Genomic DNA, 12,661 nt, shown 5'->3' on the forward strand with positions numbered 1-12,661 from the left:
TACTTTGATTGAATTGCTCTGAAAAACACCGGGCGCCTTTTCAAGCATGTTTGATAGAATGACAACTGTATTCAAGCACGTTTATTTTTATGCAATCGCATTTGCAAAAACAAAGTACGGCGTGTTTGTTCGTTGGTAAAACAAATCAATTATCCATTTATTATTGTGTTAAAGTGGATACCGTGTTAAATTTAAGAACGGCGCCCTTGGTATTCCTGATCACTAACTTACTGACATGGGCAGTCCCAGTTTTGGGAACTTTGGTCCATTAATTGGTGTGGTCTACGTGAGCAGTACACATTGCCGATTCCTAGTACGATTACAAACATACAAGCCAACGAAAATAAATTAATAAATACATAAATTATTTCAGATTTATTCAACTAAAAATGCGGAAGTTTTGACATTTCATGAATTGAAATTACGGCAAATTGTTCACAATGCTGGCTGGTTAGAATACGATCCTATGGAAATATGGAAGAGTACGCAAGAATGCATTGAAGTATAATCCATAAAACACATCTCCTTTATGATGTATTTCATTACACTTTGATATTTCCTTTTTCACAGACTGCATACAAGAATCTTATCATTTTGGAAATCAATCCGTATGACTTAGTAGCAATAAGTATTTGCAGTCAGCGTGGAACAACGTTTTTATGGGACAAAGATACGGGAAACCCGCTATGTAATGCTGTTGGTAAATAACACGATCACAATAAAAAGACACCTTAAATTCTAAGTAATTTTTTATAATTAGGTTGGAACGACTGTCGAACATCGTCTATTTTGAAGACAGTTCTTGATAATGTAAATTACGATGTAGATTACTTGCGGCACAAAACGGGACTACCACTAAGTACTTGTTTTAGCGCCCTTAAGATCAGATGGCTTCAGGAAAACATTCCGGCTGTATCTGAAGCATTAGAAGACGGTACGTGCCTCTTTGGCACACTCGATTCATGGATACTATGGGTAGACGTGTACTATGAAGAAAAAATACTTAATTGTATATATTACGTTTGATTTGTCTATATAGAATCTTACTGGATCCAATATAAGTGGAGTGCATATGACCGATATTACCAATGCAGGTTACACAAGTCTGATGAACATACATACTCACCAATGGGATGCTAAGATATGCCAATTCTTTCGTATTCCGATGGAAATACTGCCGCGTATTCGTTCAAATTCTGAATTATATGGTTACGTAATAGGAGGTTCACTAAACGGCCTTCCTATAGCAGCGGTAAATTTTAACATGCTCCGTTTTAATGATTTAGTGATGGTGACACATTTTAATTACAATCACAGTGCATTGGCGACCAATCTGCAGCCCTGTTAGGACAGCTACAAACAAAAGTTGGTCAAAATGCTTGCATAATCGATGACAGTTGTTTTGTGCTGCTCAACACGGGCGAAGAATTGATACATTCATCCAATGGATTACTGTCGATGGTGGCGTATAAATTAGGTCCAAAAGTTCCTGCTTACTATTCATTAGAAGGTGCTATTTCTAATGCCGGTGCTACAGTCGGTTGGCTTAAACAAGGATTACGCATAAGCACTGAAATCAATGCTAACGATAATGCTGTTGAAGTTCTCAACACATTTTTGGGAGAAAGCTCTATGATTTCATCTTCTTGTTCGTCAGGTATGTTGTAGTCTGAGCAACAGAAAACATTCTTCAAATAATTTTCCCAAATAATCAGGTATGCTGAATGCTGATTGTGGATTGGCGGCAAAACGTTCAGAGATAACATTTGTACCTGCTTTTCATGGATTATATGCGCCATATTGGCGTTATGATGCAAGAGGGTAAGCTTCTTATAGTCCTCTGCTTATATGTTGTTACCCGTATTTGTTTATTTCATAGGGTCTTACTAGGCCTAACTAGTCAAACCACAGCTGAAAATGTTACCCAAGCTGCTTATGAAGCCACTGGTTTCCAAATACACGAAGTATTAGCTGCATTTAAACGTGACACACCCACATGGAATCGGAAAAGCTACAAAGAACGTATTATATTTTGTGGCGACTATGCAGAGAATAATGCTTTCGTCCAATACATAGCAGACATTGTCGGTTGTTTGCTGGAAAGACCTCAGACAACATCACCGGCATGTTTGGGAGCAATGATATGTGCTGGCATAACAATGAATGTAGTATCTTTGCTGCAGGCAGAAGTAATGTATCCACCACCGGTGGATGCATTTAGTCCAACAACCACTGCAAACCGTAAGATAATATCTCATTAAAAAAAATATCTCTTATTAAAATAAAAACTTTAAACATAAAATTAATTTGATTTAGGGCGAGAGCAACTGTATAAACGATGGAATTATGCAGTGCGAAAATGTTTAAATTGGAATAACTTCGCTACTTATGAGGAGGATTTGGAACTTTTTGCCCAACGTGACAGTGATCCCAATCTACCAATACGACGGTCGCTACCCGGTAGCATATATATAACTAGTTCGTTTCTGCTTTTGCTTGTAGCAAAATTTTTGCAAGGTCGTAACATTACATAGACAAAATGTATGTAAAGAGATAAAAAAAAGTGTTTAATAAGATTAATATATTCCTATTGTTAATGGTTTTATGATGTTGCACTAGATCAAATATTTATTAATTTTTATGTTGTAATGCGATTATTTGATTTGATTTTAGTATTTACATTGTGTATGTTCGAAGATTGTTAATGATTGTGTGTGCGTGCATCTAGTCACGAAAATTACTCAATGCGCTTCCTTTAGTATATTATTTAGTTTTTGTAGCTTGCATTTACTGCATTACATATATTGTGATCTGCAACTTTACGCAGATTTAATAATTTTTTATCTCGTTAAGTTAAATTGTGACATTTCCGATGTAATAAAAAGATTTGTGGCTCGCCAATTTATGATAATTAGGTATTTCATTTAAAATCTATTTTATAAATCATCTTGCAATTTAAATGATTACTTTGGATAATGTTTTTAATAAATTTAATTTTGAAAACATTTAAAGTTTTGGCATTTTCAACTTAATTCAGTCAGAAATGCCGTCAAGCAATTCGACTTTTCTTTACCTAATATGAGTGGAGGTAAAAAGTACAAACGGCAGATATTGATAGTATTGGTATAGCAACTTCATTTTTTGTTATAACAAACTTTTTTAATTATACACATTTTGGTAGTAGTTTAAATAGGCTTTAATAAATATTGAACTAAACGAAATTCTTAACTAAAAATATAATTGAAGAAAAAATTGTTTAAATTTGCTTTCTTCTTAATATGCCTGACGTTTAATTTGTTTGTTTTAATCATCGTCATCATCGTCGTCATCCTCAGATGGTACGAAAAGATCATTTTCCTCCAAGAAGTTTGCCACGCTCTTACTTATAGCAGCGCCAAGGAAGAGACCAGGCAGCACGGCACAGAAAACAAACACAATGCCAAATGGTGTTTGATGAGGTTTAGGTTTCAACGCACCACTGCGAAAATGAGTACCTTGTGTCATATATCCTAATTTTGAACGTTCTCCTAGTGATCGGCCAAAGGCTCCACGCGTGAGCAATAATGGCCGTATAAGGCGAGAAAAAACCATTTTAACTTATTGTCAGTGTCCAGTGGAAATTTCAGACAATTTCCTAGAATAAATAATTAAAGATATATATTAACTTACAGTTGAACACAATGAGCAGTTCGTACTTTTCACAATCTTCAGAAATTGAATAATTAAAATAAAAGTTTATATTTTTCAGATTTTTTGGAGATTTTTTATTTTCACAAAAATTTGTCAATATTACTTACTTTTCGGTTCGGTCACAAATATTTGTGAGTGTATTGTTGTTGTTCGACGTTTCAACCGAATCAGCTGATTTTGCAGTGCAAGGTTGCTTTTAATGCTCATAACAGAATATTTTGCTACTATTTCATGTATTTGGATTTATGTTTACTTGTTTATGTATACCCTCAACCCTTTCTGCTATTTATATAGCATATTTTGTTGTTGTTGTTGTTGTTGTAGCGGCATAAAACATTCCCCAAATAATTTTGAGGAATGCAGAGAACGTTAAATATAGAGAAGGTCCAATTGCGGACCAGCGTGTGAATTGTCAAAACCTAACAAAACACGATGAGCGTGTTTCACCTCAGCCAGCTCGGAAGGAGAAATTTTAACAGCGTCAAGTTAACATTGCTGAGTATTAAATGAAAAATATGCTCAGAGATTTACATTTCTATTATATCGGAATGTTAGCCCGTTTGCTTATATATTGATACATTTATATGCAATCATATGTGCTAATATGATATTTATTTATGACTGCATGCAAAATTTATTCAATTCAAATAAATTATGCGATTTCAGAGGCATATTTGTCGGCATGTTTAAACGGACCGACATATGAATGTAATGTTTTAAAATAATATACCTACTTTCATAAAAAATGTTTTTATTTTTATATTAAATGCATTTCTTACAATACTAAAATTAACTACATATTTCATTATATGAGACTTGTATATACATACATGTGTATACCTAGATATATACAAAAGCGCTTACGTACATACATACATATGTAGATGCATATGTATGGACATCTTCCAAAATTCGTATTGTCTCGTTATCACTTATCAGTGAAGGTCATATGCACACATTGTTACATATGCATATACATAAATATGTTTGTATGTCATTGACGAACAAGTAATGCATACACAAACTTACATTCGCATATGCGTACACGTAAGTTTGTCACCATCACAAAAAATCAAAAGTATTTTCTACAAAAACAACAAGCGCCTCAAACGCATAAGCAGCATCACAAGTCAATATGGCAGCCAATCAACGAAGCCAAATTTTGTAGTACATACAACAAAACCATTTTCATTCATGAACGCAAGCGCACATTCACTTGGCAAAGTTGCTTCATTCATAAAAGCAACGCCATACACACCTCCCTGCGCATGCCATGTCTACAAACGGCTTTTCGCGACGATGACAAAAATCATAAATTGAAGATTTTTCTAATGTTCCCTCCAGAAGGAAAATTTACAACATCGCAAAAACCTAGGTACAAAAAGGGCAACATAGCCTTTTAAAATATTTTTCAGCAAAAATTCTGATTTGAGGCTCGCAAAAATTTATGTCCATATGTTTGCATGCTCATACATATTCATACATATTTACGACAAGCCGATTTTCTACCAACAACGCAATGTTGCGTCGTTTTGACGTCGCGCAGGCGGCCATCAAACCTTCGACACATCGAGCTTTACAGAGGCGTTTCAAGTGATCCCTCCCTAATTATAAATGCGCTAATTATGTATTGTATAGTATTGACCTACAATTAGCAAATACAAATAATTAAATGTATTTAAATATTCTACCAATGTATTATGCCATATTTCAATGTACTACGACTGATTTCTGTAAGAATCAAGACATAAAAATTCAAACGATAACATGAGTTGGGGACCTGGACCCCTTCCCTTCGAACGTGCGACACTGCTTTGACTTGAGAACAAAAAATCACAATTTGCGGCCATTCGTTGTCTGTGGCAACGAAGATTTTACAACGAACCATGAGGCTCATATTTACGCACATATGCATGTAAACAAATTTACAAACATTATGCGTATGGTTCTTTCGATTTTGTTTACATGCACACATAATTACAAATTATGCGCCAACTTTTATTCTTTTGGTATATTATCGAAACTTTTAATAACCAAAGAAAATAAATATTCATATGTATGCAGTATATAATTATATTATATTTTAACATATGTATATAAAATAATTATTTCATTATATACTTCAAAGCATTTTATGGAATAAATCATAAAGTTTTGCATATATACGTATGTATTTTGATATTAAATGTAAATGAAATTATATAGCAAGTCGTTTGCGCACTGTATATAAGCGAATCTATAAGCGTACAGTTATTAACATTCAAATTAACACAATTTTTCTCATTTAACACTGAAACAGCTCAATCTGCTATTTTCGAGTGCGCTGATGTTAAACCTGTGGTGAAACACGCTAATAATTTTCTGTGGTGAAACACGCTCATCTTGGCGAGTACCCCTGCGAAAAGAGGACCACTTTGACAATCGGCACACCATGAACCTTCTCTATATTTAACGTTCTCTGAGGAATGCTGCCGATTTGACAGTCCTTGGCCGGATAAAAATCCGGGTCCGTTCCGGTTACGTAGAACCCACTGTCGTGGGAACGCATATTTTGTCATAATGCATTCTGTGACTAACAGAGTTAAATCTCTGATTTAATTATCTTGAAAAGTTCTTTCTGTTGGGATTCCAATAGGGGTTGCCGCCGCTCGTCAGCCAATAGTCAATAAATACCGTTAAAAACATTCACTCATTTTAAGCGGCCATCAGGACACTTCTCGTTAATGGGAGGGAATGGTTGATCGAGCGTATGACAGAGATGTAAATGGAGAGAGGTAGGCTGTCAATAGTAACACTATTAATGAATAATGCATTCTTCATTTTGCAAAGTTTATTGTATTTCATATATGTGTGCTTCATAAAAACAATTATCATCCCAATTACAATTTTTAGTAGATTCACTTATGAGCTGCTGAAAAATGATACAAGGAACAAAGTGAAGTTACATACTATATCAAGCAGCTTGAAATATTCACGATAACCAGATTTTTCAGATAGTAATATTGTGTTTGTTACATATCTTTTACATGTGTCTAATTAAACATTTCACATTATCCTTAAAATTAAATTTTAAATGAATGTTTTGAGACATACTTTATGAATATATGTACGTGCATAAAAAATTAAAGTGTTAAATTGTTTTCAAATAAGTCAGGAAATTGTGGGCAAATGTGAACATCAATAAACGAAGCAATGGTTGAAGTTCCTTCAGTCATTATACATTTATTTGCTGCTTTTACAATAACTTATTACTTTAATTAAATATTATGGTATGTATTCGTGTCAATGACTTAAAATGTAAGTTTCTTCATGATTGTGCTTATATAGATATTAAATACATGCATGTGTTATGATGGTGCACTGAACTTTATTTTTAAGTATAAAAGGTTCAATATTTTTTGTTATAAACTTACTTCACTGTTCATAATACTCGATATAGACCGCTATTCTAGATCTGTTGTTCTTAGTTATCAAATATTGAATTGGACATGATATAAATAATCATTGTAGAATATGTACATAATTATATGTATATATATATACATATTTTTATATATATGGCAGCCATTCCGGTTTTCCCAACTTATTTTTTGTTTTGCTTAAATTATTTTAAAACATATTTAAATATTTCAATAATAAATAATATACATACATTATCGTAGTATACATATGGTTTAAGTTGGCTTCTGTTTTTTGTTTAAAGTTTTGAACTAAAAATTTATATTTAGTTTTGATTATGTCGCACTTATAATTAATTAGCAGTTATAATTATTTGTTTATAACGTGATGCAAGTTAAGTAATGTAATATATACGGATCTATGAATGCACATATTTATAAATATAGATTTAATTAATTTTGTTAATTAGCATATATATAGCTCTTGCAATTTGTCATTTATGGGGTTTTCCGGATTTTATTTGCTATTTAAACATATATGTAGTTACTATTAACATCAATATCTTTAGATTATTTAAAAACATATACTTTGCTAAAATGAACTAACATAAAGAAAACTTGAACATTTACATATTCGAAAGATATACTTAATATATCATGAGGTCTTGGCAATTTTATTGTGTTACAATTTATAATTTATAGAAGTGATGAATGCTCATTCAATAGGTGGGAAGATATGTCAACGATTAGCAGTGTAATAACATTTTCCACATAGTTTAGACACAAAAAATCATACATACATACATACATATATGTCTAGAAGGAACTAACTGCATGCAGTTATCTTTAATTCTATCAATAACTCTTGATAACAATAATATATAATAGCACTTTTGAACTCAATCAAACAAGCATACATGTATAAAATAAAATTGTTCATAACATAAAAACGAAATCTATAGTTGACAAACTCTTATAATAATTTCATAAACATTTCAACATACTGGTTTAAGCGCAAGCATTTAATATTACTTACATACTATACAAAAGGATTTACATGCACAATGCGATTACGCGTTGGAAATGGCTAATGTTGTACCAAAGTCATAAAACCATATACATACATACAAACATTTCGGCATACTTTGTATTTGTTGTACTGAAAATTAGTAGCAAGTTATTCGTGTGAAATTACATCCGTAAATAACCAAATTCAAGCAATAATTACAATGTCAGTTAGAATGTTTGAGCCTATGACATACACACTTATTCAGTAAATATAGGTTGGTAGTCAGAAATACATAATTGCATCATAGTTCTTGCATGAAGAGCGTAATATATTATACAATACAATTAAATAACGTAAATGCAACGAATAATATTTGTCTTTAATACAACTTTTATAGAAAACTATTATAATGAAATAATAATGAGACTAACATCAGAATGTTTGAATGATCTGTTAATTATCATGCATCAATGCGATGATCACAGTGTTATATTTGTCTCCAATGTCCACTAGTCTATTTCACCGAAAGGGTCATGTGTCTTACTTCTTCTGTTCGTAAGTGTAGGCTTTGAACTATCGCTGGTAGCATTGCGGTTTAAATCGACGTTTTCCGTCGTTTGTTGCTGCTGGGTTGTTGCCGGTCATAAATCGGGGAAACGACGTGCATCCTCCACGTAATGTGACGGTACATCGAATAGTGTTTCCGGTATATTGTCACGAAATTCAAACTTTTGAAAAGTGATCTTCGCTGTCACAGTATGCAAAACTGGAATCTCTACTTTGACGGGAAACCCACTTGGTAATTTAAGAGTAATAAACTCACGCAATTTATTAATGTGTTTAAAGGGAGCAATCACTTCTAATACATTTAATAGCATTTCGACGCTAAGCGGGAAATCTTTACTCATAGCTACTGTGGCTCTTAATGACTTGTTTGATTGCTTATGCACTGGTGCTCGTCCCAAATGGGGGCATTTACCTATTGGTGTGTTAATATACTCTTCCCATGTTATGGTTGGCGGAGGGGGAGGTTGCAATGAACTTCTTCGCGGCATTTCAGTTGTAGATCCATTTCTGGATTCTCCATTTAATCCACCTTCCCCGTTCGCACTTGTTAAGCTAGCACGACGACCTCCTCGTGTTATTGTATCAACAATAGCTTTATTTTTTTGAAGATCTTCATGTGAGAGATGCTCTCGCCTCTTACGTTGTTTTAGAACAAGACCCTGTATTGAATATAAATCGCATTGATATTGCCCACTGACTAATTCTTTTCGGTCTTCGCGGAAGATCCAACCGCTTTGAGCTCGTGAAAATTGTATGCTTTTCGTTGACATTTGAGCAGCTAAAATGTCCGTAGACATTAATACATCTACTTCGTCTTCGATATCTGTGTCCTCATATCGAACGTGCTGATAACACTCATATTCGTTATCTAAAACAGTTAATGATTCATGAGGCGGTCGATCACCACGAAAAATAAAAGAAATGTCCCCTCTCTCCCAACGCATATCATTGAAATCTACTAATGTAGTGTCAAGCCGTAAAGTGGCACCTGACTTGTGAATGCGACAGATATCGGACGGCAACATGCGGGATACAAGTGGAACCCACGAAGCAAAATCCCATTTGAGTTCCATGTAAAAATCTTTCATCTGTTCAAGAGCTCGAACTAATTTCGCGCGACGAGTTTCCATATGCTGACGGGATTGCTGTTTAAGTTTACACAGCACAGCGGAAATAGTTTGTCGGTCCCCATAGCTAATTGCTTCAGCTAGAGGCGACCATCCTTCATTGTTTTTTATTTTTACAGGAGCGTCATGGGATAACAGCAAATTGATACACTCTTTCCTTCCAAGCATAACTGCAAGATGTAAGGGTGTGTTTCCATGCTTATCTTTACTGCCGATTTCTTCTGGAGTTCGCCAGCTATTTGGAGGTCGTTGAAGAAATCTTGCCAAACTTTTAAAATCACCTTGAAAAACGCTTTTGTGTAATGGGTACTCTTCATTCTCACATATATTTGATGAGCAAGCGCCCAATACTTCTCTCTCTATAGTAGGAGATGCAGTAGGAGTTGGTGTTAACGATACTGCGGGTGACAAGAAAGGGGGAGATTCACTACAAGCACTTTGTGTTGGTTCAATACATCCACCTCCACGATCAACACTGCTTTTAGAAGCATCCGAACTAGCCTTAGAATCAGATTCAGGACACACACCTAGTTCGCCTTTACCACTGCCACCTGCTCTGTGTTCGGCATGTTTGTTTTCATGACTTTCGACCTTTTCCTTCGACATTGTTTTTAACATACAAATGCTCACCACTTCAAGAATTCTTTAGTTTTATAAAATTTTCTATACACTTAAAACAAATAGTATTTTTAATCTTTCTTCATACTTTATTGAATTTTCACAACAGAATCTCCGTTTTTTCTACTACTTCGTATTTGAAGTATTCAGGGTTGCTTTGACTTTCTTTGCTAACACCCCAAATTCGTACATCAGCTGTTTTACAGAGGTAATAGATTTTCCAAGCCGCAATTCTTCTTTGTACTGAATTGTAATCAAAATATTTTGTTTTTGTTCTCTCCTATCGCGCCATGTAAATTTTTGTAGGTATTCTCGAATCAAGGTTTAATTTATATTTTTTGTCTATTGGAAAACATGCCGCAATTACAAATTAACTACAGACCTCCAATGAGTGATTCTGAAGATTCAGATGACTACGATGGTTATTACTTCGGTGATATGGCAAGTAAAAATATATAAACTGTATACAATTGAAACAATGGAAGTGAATGCACTCACTTGTTTCAAGGACATTAGACAACTGTCAACCATGGTGTACTAATAGCAACTCTTCGATTTCTCAGCCATCCAAAAGAACTTGTTCTCCGACTATTTGGCAACAAGAACAAAATAGTCGTGCAGAAATAATACTGTCAATCATTAATGGAGACTCTGAAAAATGTATGCAACAAGTACGTGACCTCAACATATCCATCAATGAGCCAATAAATGGTAATAGGAGTTATTTTTAATTTAAAAAGCATACGTTTTATTGAGAAATCACAATATTTTTAGGAGGGTTTACTCTTCTCATGACGGCTTGTCGAGAAGGACAATTGCCTATCGTGCGGCTTTTAATAGAAGATCTCAAAGCAGACGTCAACAAACAGGTGGACTCATTTACACCACTCATGCTAGTATGCGAGTGTACAAATAAAGATTCGCATACAATTGATCAAATAGTACAACTTTTGCTAAAACATGGAGCTGTGATAAATGTTTCCGACAAATATGGCACTACTCCTTTCATGCACGCTTGCAAAAACGGTTACATAGCTGTAGTGAGACGACTGTTGAAAGACGTATCCTTCGATGCTGTTGATAATCAGGGATGTACGCCTATTTTTCATGCAATAGAGCACAATCGTACAGATGTTGTAAAATTATTGGTGGAAGCTGGTGTTAATGCAACTATTGCTAATAGAAAAGGCTATACACCAGTACAAGTAGCACAATTTCATGGATTTTACGATTTGCTTGAGTTTTTGCCCAAAGAAAAGAATACTTATGTTGTCCCACCTCAATTTCTTGGCTACAACACACTGCGTGACTACATACCACGAATTTTTTTGAAATCTTATTGTCCCGAATACTTTCAAGAAATCAATGCAATCCTTTTATCTTTAAATATGGAAAAATTTTTGGAACATTTCGCCAAGGAACAAACTCCTCTGTTGGATTTTCTTTCAATGAATGACGATCTATTGAAGGAGATTGGAATTAAATATCCTATTTTTCGAATGAAAATAATGAAAGGACTTCTTGAGTAAGCTATTTTTCTTGATACTTGTTTTAATTCACACTTTAATTTTTGCTTTATATGTATAGTTTTCACCTACATCATTGGTCAAAGAAATCTATCGCTCGTGTCAGTAGATCAACAAAAGAAAAGTAAGTACTTTATAGAATATGGATATATGTATACAGTTTTATATCTTTAATGTTTTATAGTTTCTACGAAATATTAATGATTACTGCAAATCATTTACAACATTTGGTAATAATAACTGCCACTCTTCGCTTCATAAAAGAGAACGTCAAGTCGAAAGAATTAGGAAATGTCTCACAGAAACAATTACAGACATTGCAACAAAATGTTAACGCTTATCGGGCAACTATAAAAGAGCTATACGGAACTGCGAAATATGTAAGGAATTTCTCTAACATTGTTTTGTATGTATTTACGAGTAACATTTCATTTCTTTTCAGTTATCTTCATTTAGTCCACCAAAAAATCCTTTATACATAGACTATGATGAGTATCTTGCTGAACGCAAACGTTTGAAACTGAAGTCTTATTTCAAGTACACCACAATTTTTATTGGAGTATCGGTATTTGTTTGTCTCAAAATAAGAAAGATTTTCTTTCAGTCATAACATGAATATGCGACATTTTTTATTATTTTTGAATTTGAATTTTTGTATTATTTTTTACTAAATATTAATAGAATTGAATTTGTTGAATTTTATATGAGTTTTTATTATTGCATAAA

At 33.7% G+C, this 12,661-nt stretch overlaps 4 protein-coding genes across 5 annotated transcripts; 2 read left to right on the forward strand and 2 right to left on the reverse strand.

The window, feature by feature from the left end:
* Positions 1 to 65: 65 nt before the first annotated feature.
* On the forward strand, positions 66 to 2,618 carry LOC105213370 (glycerol kinase). Its single transcript, XM_011186113.3, has 9 exons — positions 66 to 313; positions 374 to 502; positions 571 to 700; positions 761 to 975; positions 1,040 to 1,252; positions 1,318 to 1,657; positions 1,716 to 1,821; positions 1,880 to 2,241; positions 2,317 to 2,618. The coding sequence occupies exons 1-9, from the start codon at positions 236 to 238 to the stop codon at positions 2,532 to 2,534; spliced, it is 1,791 nt and encodes a 596-aa protein (XP_011184415.1). The 5' UTR covers positions 66 to 235; the 3' UTR covers positions 2,535 to 2,618.
* A 493-nt stretch (positions 2,619 to 3,111) lies between these two features.
* On the reverse strand, positions 3,112 to 3,954 carry LOC105213369 (essential MCU regulator, mitochondrial). 2 transcript variants are annotated; one of them, XM_011186112.3, is made up of 2 exons: positions 3,798 to 3,954; positions 3,112 to 3,634 (listed from the first exon to the last, which is right to left on the reverse strand). In XM_011186112.3, exon 2 carries the CDS (start codon positions 3,589 to 3,591, stop codon positions 3,304 to 3,306), a length of 288 nt encoding a protein of 95 aa, XP_011184414.1. In that variant the 5' UTR covers positions 3,592 to 3,634; positions 3,798 to 3,954; the 3' UTR covers positions 3,112 to 3,303. The 2 variants fall into 2 exon arrangements, with proteins under 2 accessions (XP_011184414.1, XP_054089014.1); XM_054233039.1 differs by having other exon boundaries at positions 3,696 to 3,815.
* Positions 3,955 to 7,658: 3,704 nt separating this feature from the next.
* On the reverse strand, positions 7,659 to 10,583 carry LOC105213367 (ankyrin repeat domain-containing protein 13C). Its single transcript, XM_011186109.3, has one exon. It carries the CDS (start codon positions 10,407 to 10,409, stop codon positions 8,739 to 8,741), a length of 1,671 nt encoding a protein of 556 aa, XP_011184411.1. The 5' UTR covers positions 10,410 to 10,583; the 3' UTR covers positions 7,659 to 8,738.
* Positions 10,584 to 10,612: 29 nt separating this feature from the next.
* On the forward strand, positions 10,613 to 12,637 carry LOC105213368 (uncharacterized). Its single transcript, XM_054233037.1, has 6 exons — positions 10,613 to 10,850; positions 10,973 to 11,120; positions 11,184 to 11,934; positions 11,997 to 12,059; positions 12,120 to 12,315; positions 12,378 to 12,637. Exons 1-6 carry the CDS (start codon positions 10,764 to 10,766, stop codon positions 12,543 to 12,545), a joined length of 1,413 nt encoding a protein of 470 aa, XP_054089012.1. The 5' UTR covers positions 10,613 to 10,763; the 3' UTR covers positions 12,546 to 12,637.
* Positions 12,638 to 12,661: the final 24 nt, after the last annotated feature.

The sequence above is a fragment of the Zeugodacus cucurbitae genome, chromosome 6, assembly GCF_028554725.1.
Source record: "Zeugodacus cucurbitae isolate PBARC_wt_2022May chromosome 6, idZeuCucr1.2, whole genome shotgun sequence".
In the NCBI taxonomy this organism is placed as follows: domain Eukaryota; kingdom Metazoa; phylum Arthropoda; class Insecta; order Diptera; family Tephritidae; genus Zeugodacus; species Zeugodacus cucurbitae.

What these genes read in the sequence shown, in the direction of transcription:
- LOC105213369 (XM_011186112.3), bottom strand. Translation starts at nt 3,591, where the DNA reads ATGGTTTTTTCTCGCCTTATACGGCCATTATTGCTCACGCGTGGAGCC.
- LOC105213368 (XM_054233037.1), top strand. Translation starts at nt 10,764, where the DNA reads ATGCCGCAATTACAAATTAACTACAGACCTCCAATGAGTGATTCTGAA. An exon ending in AGTAGATCAACAAAAGAAAA is followed by an intron (nt 12,060 to 12,119) that starts GTAAGTACTTTA and finishes AATGTTTTATAG; the next exon opens with TTTCTACGAAATATTAATGA. An exon ending in TATACGGAACTGCGAAATAT is followed by an intron (nt 12,316 to 12,377) that starts GTAAGGAATTTC and finishes ATTTCTTTTCAG; the next exon opens with TTATCTTCATTTAGTCCACC.
- LOC105213370 (XM_011186113.3), top strand. Translation starts at nt 236, where the DNA reads ATGGGCAGTCCCAGTTTTGGGAACTTTGGTCCATTAATTGGTGTGGTC. An exon ending in TCGATTCATGGATACTATGG is followed by an intron (nt 976 to 1,039) that starts GTAGACGTGTAC and finishes TTGTCTATATAG; the next exon opens with AATCTTACTGGATCCAATAT. An exon ending in TGGCGTTATGATGCAAGAGG is followed by an intron (nt 1,822 to 1,879) that starts GTAAGCTTCTTA and finishes TTTATTTCATAG; the next exon opens with GGTCTTACTAGGCCTAACTA.
- LOC105213367 (XM_011186109.3), bottom strand. Translation starts at nt 10,409, where the DNA reads ATGTTAAAAACAATGTCGAAGGAAAAGGTCGAAAGTCATGAAAACAAA.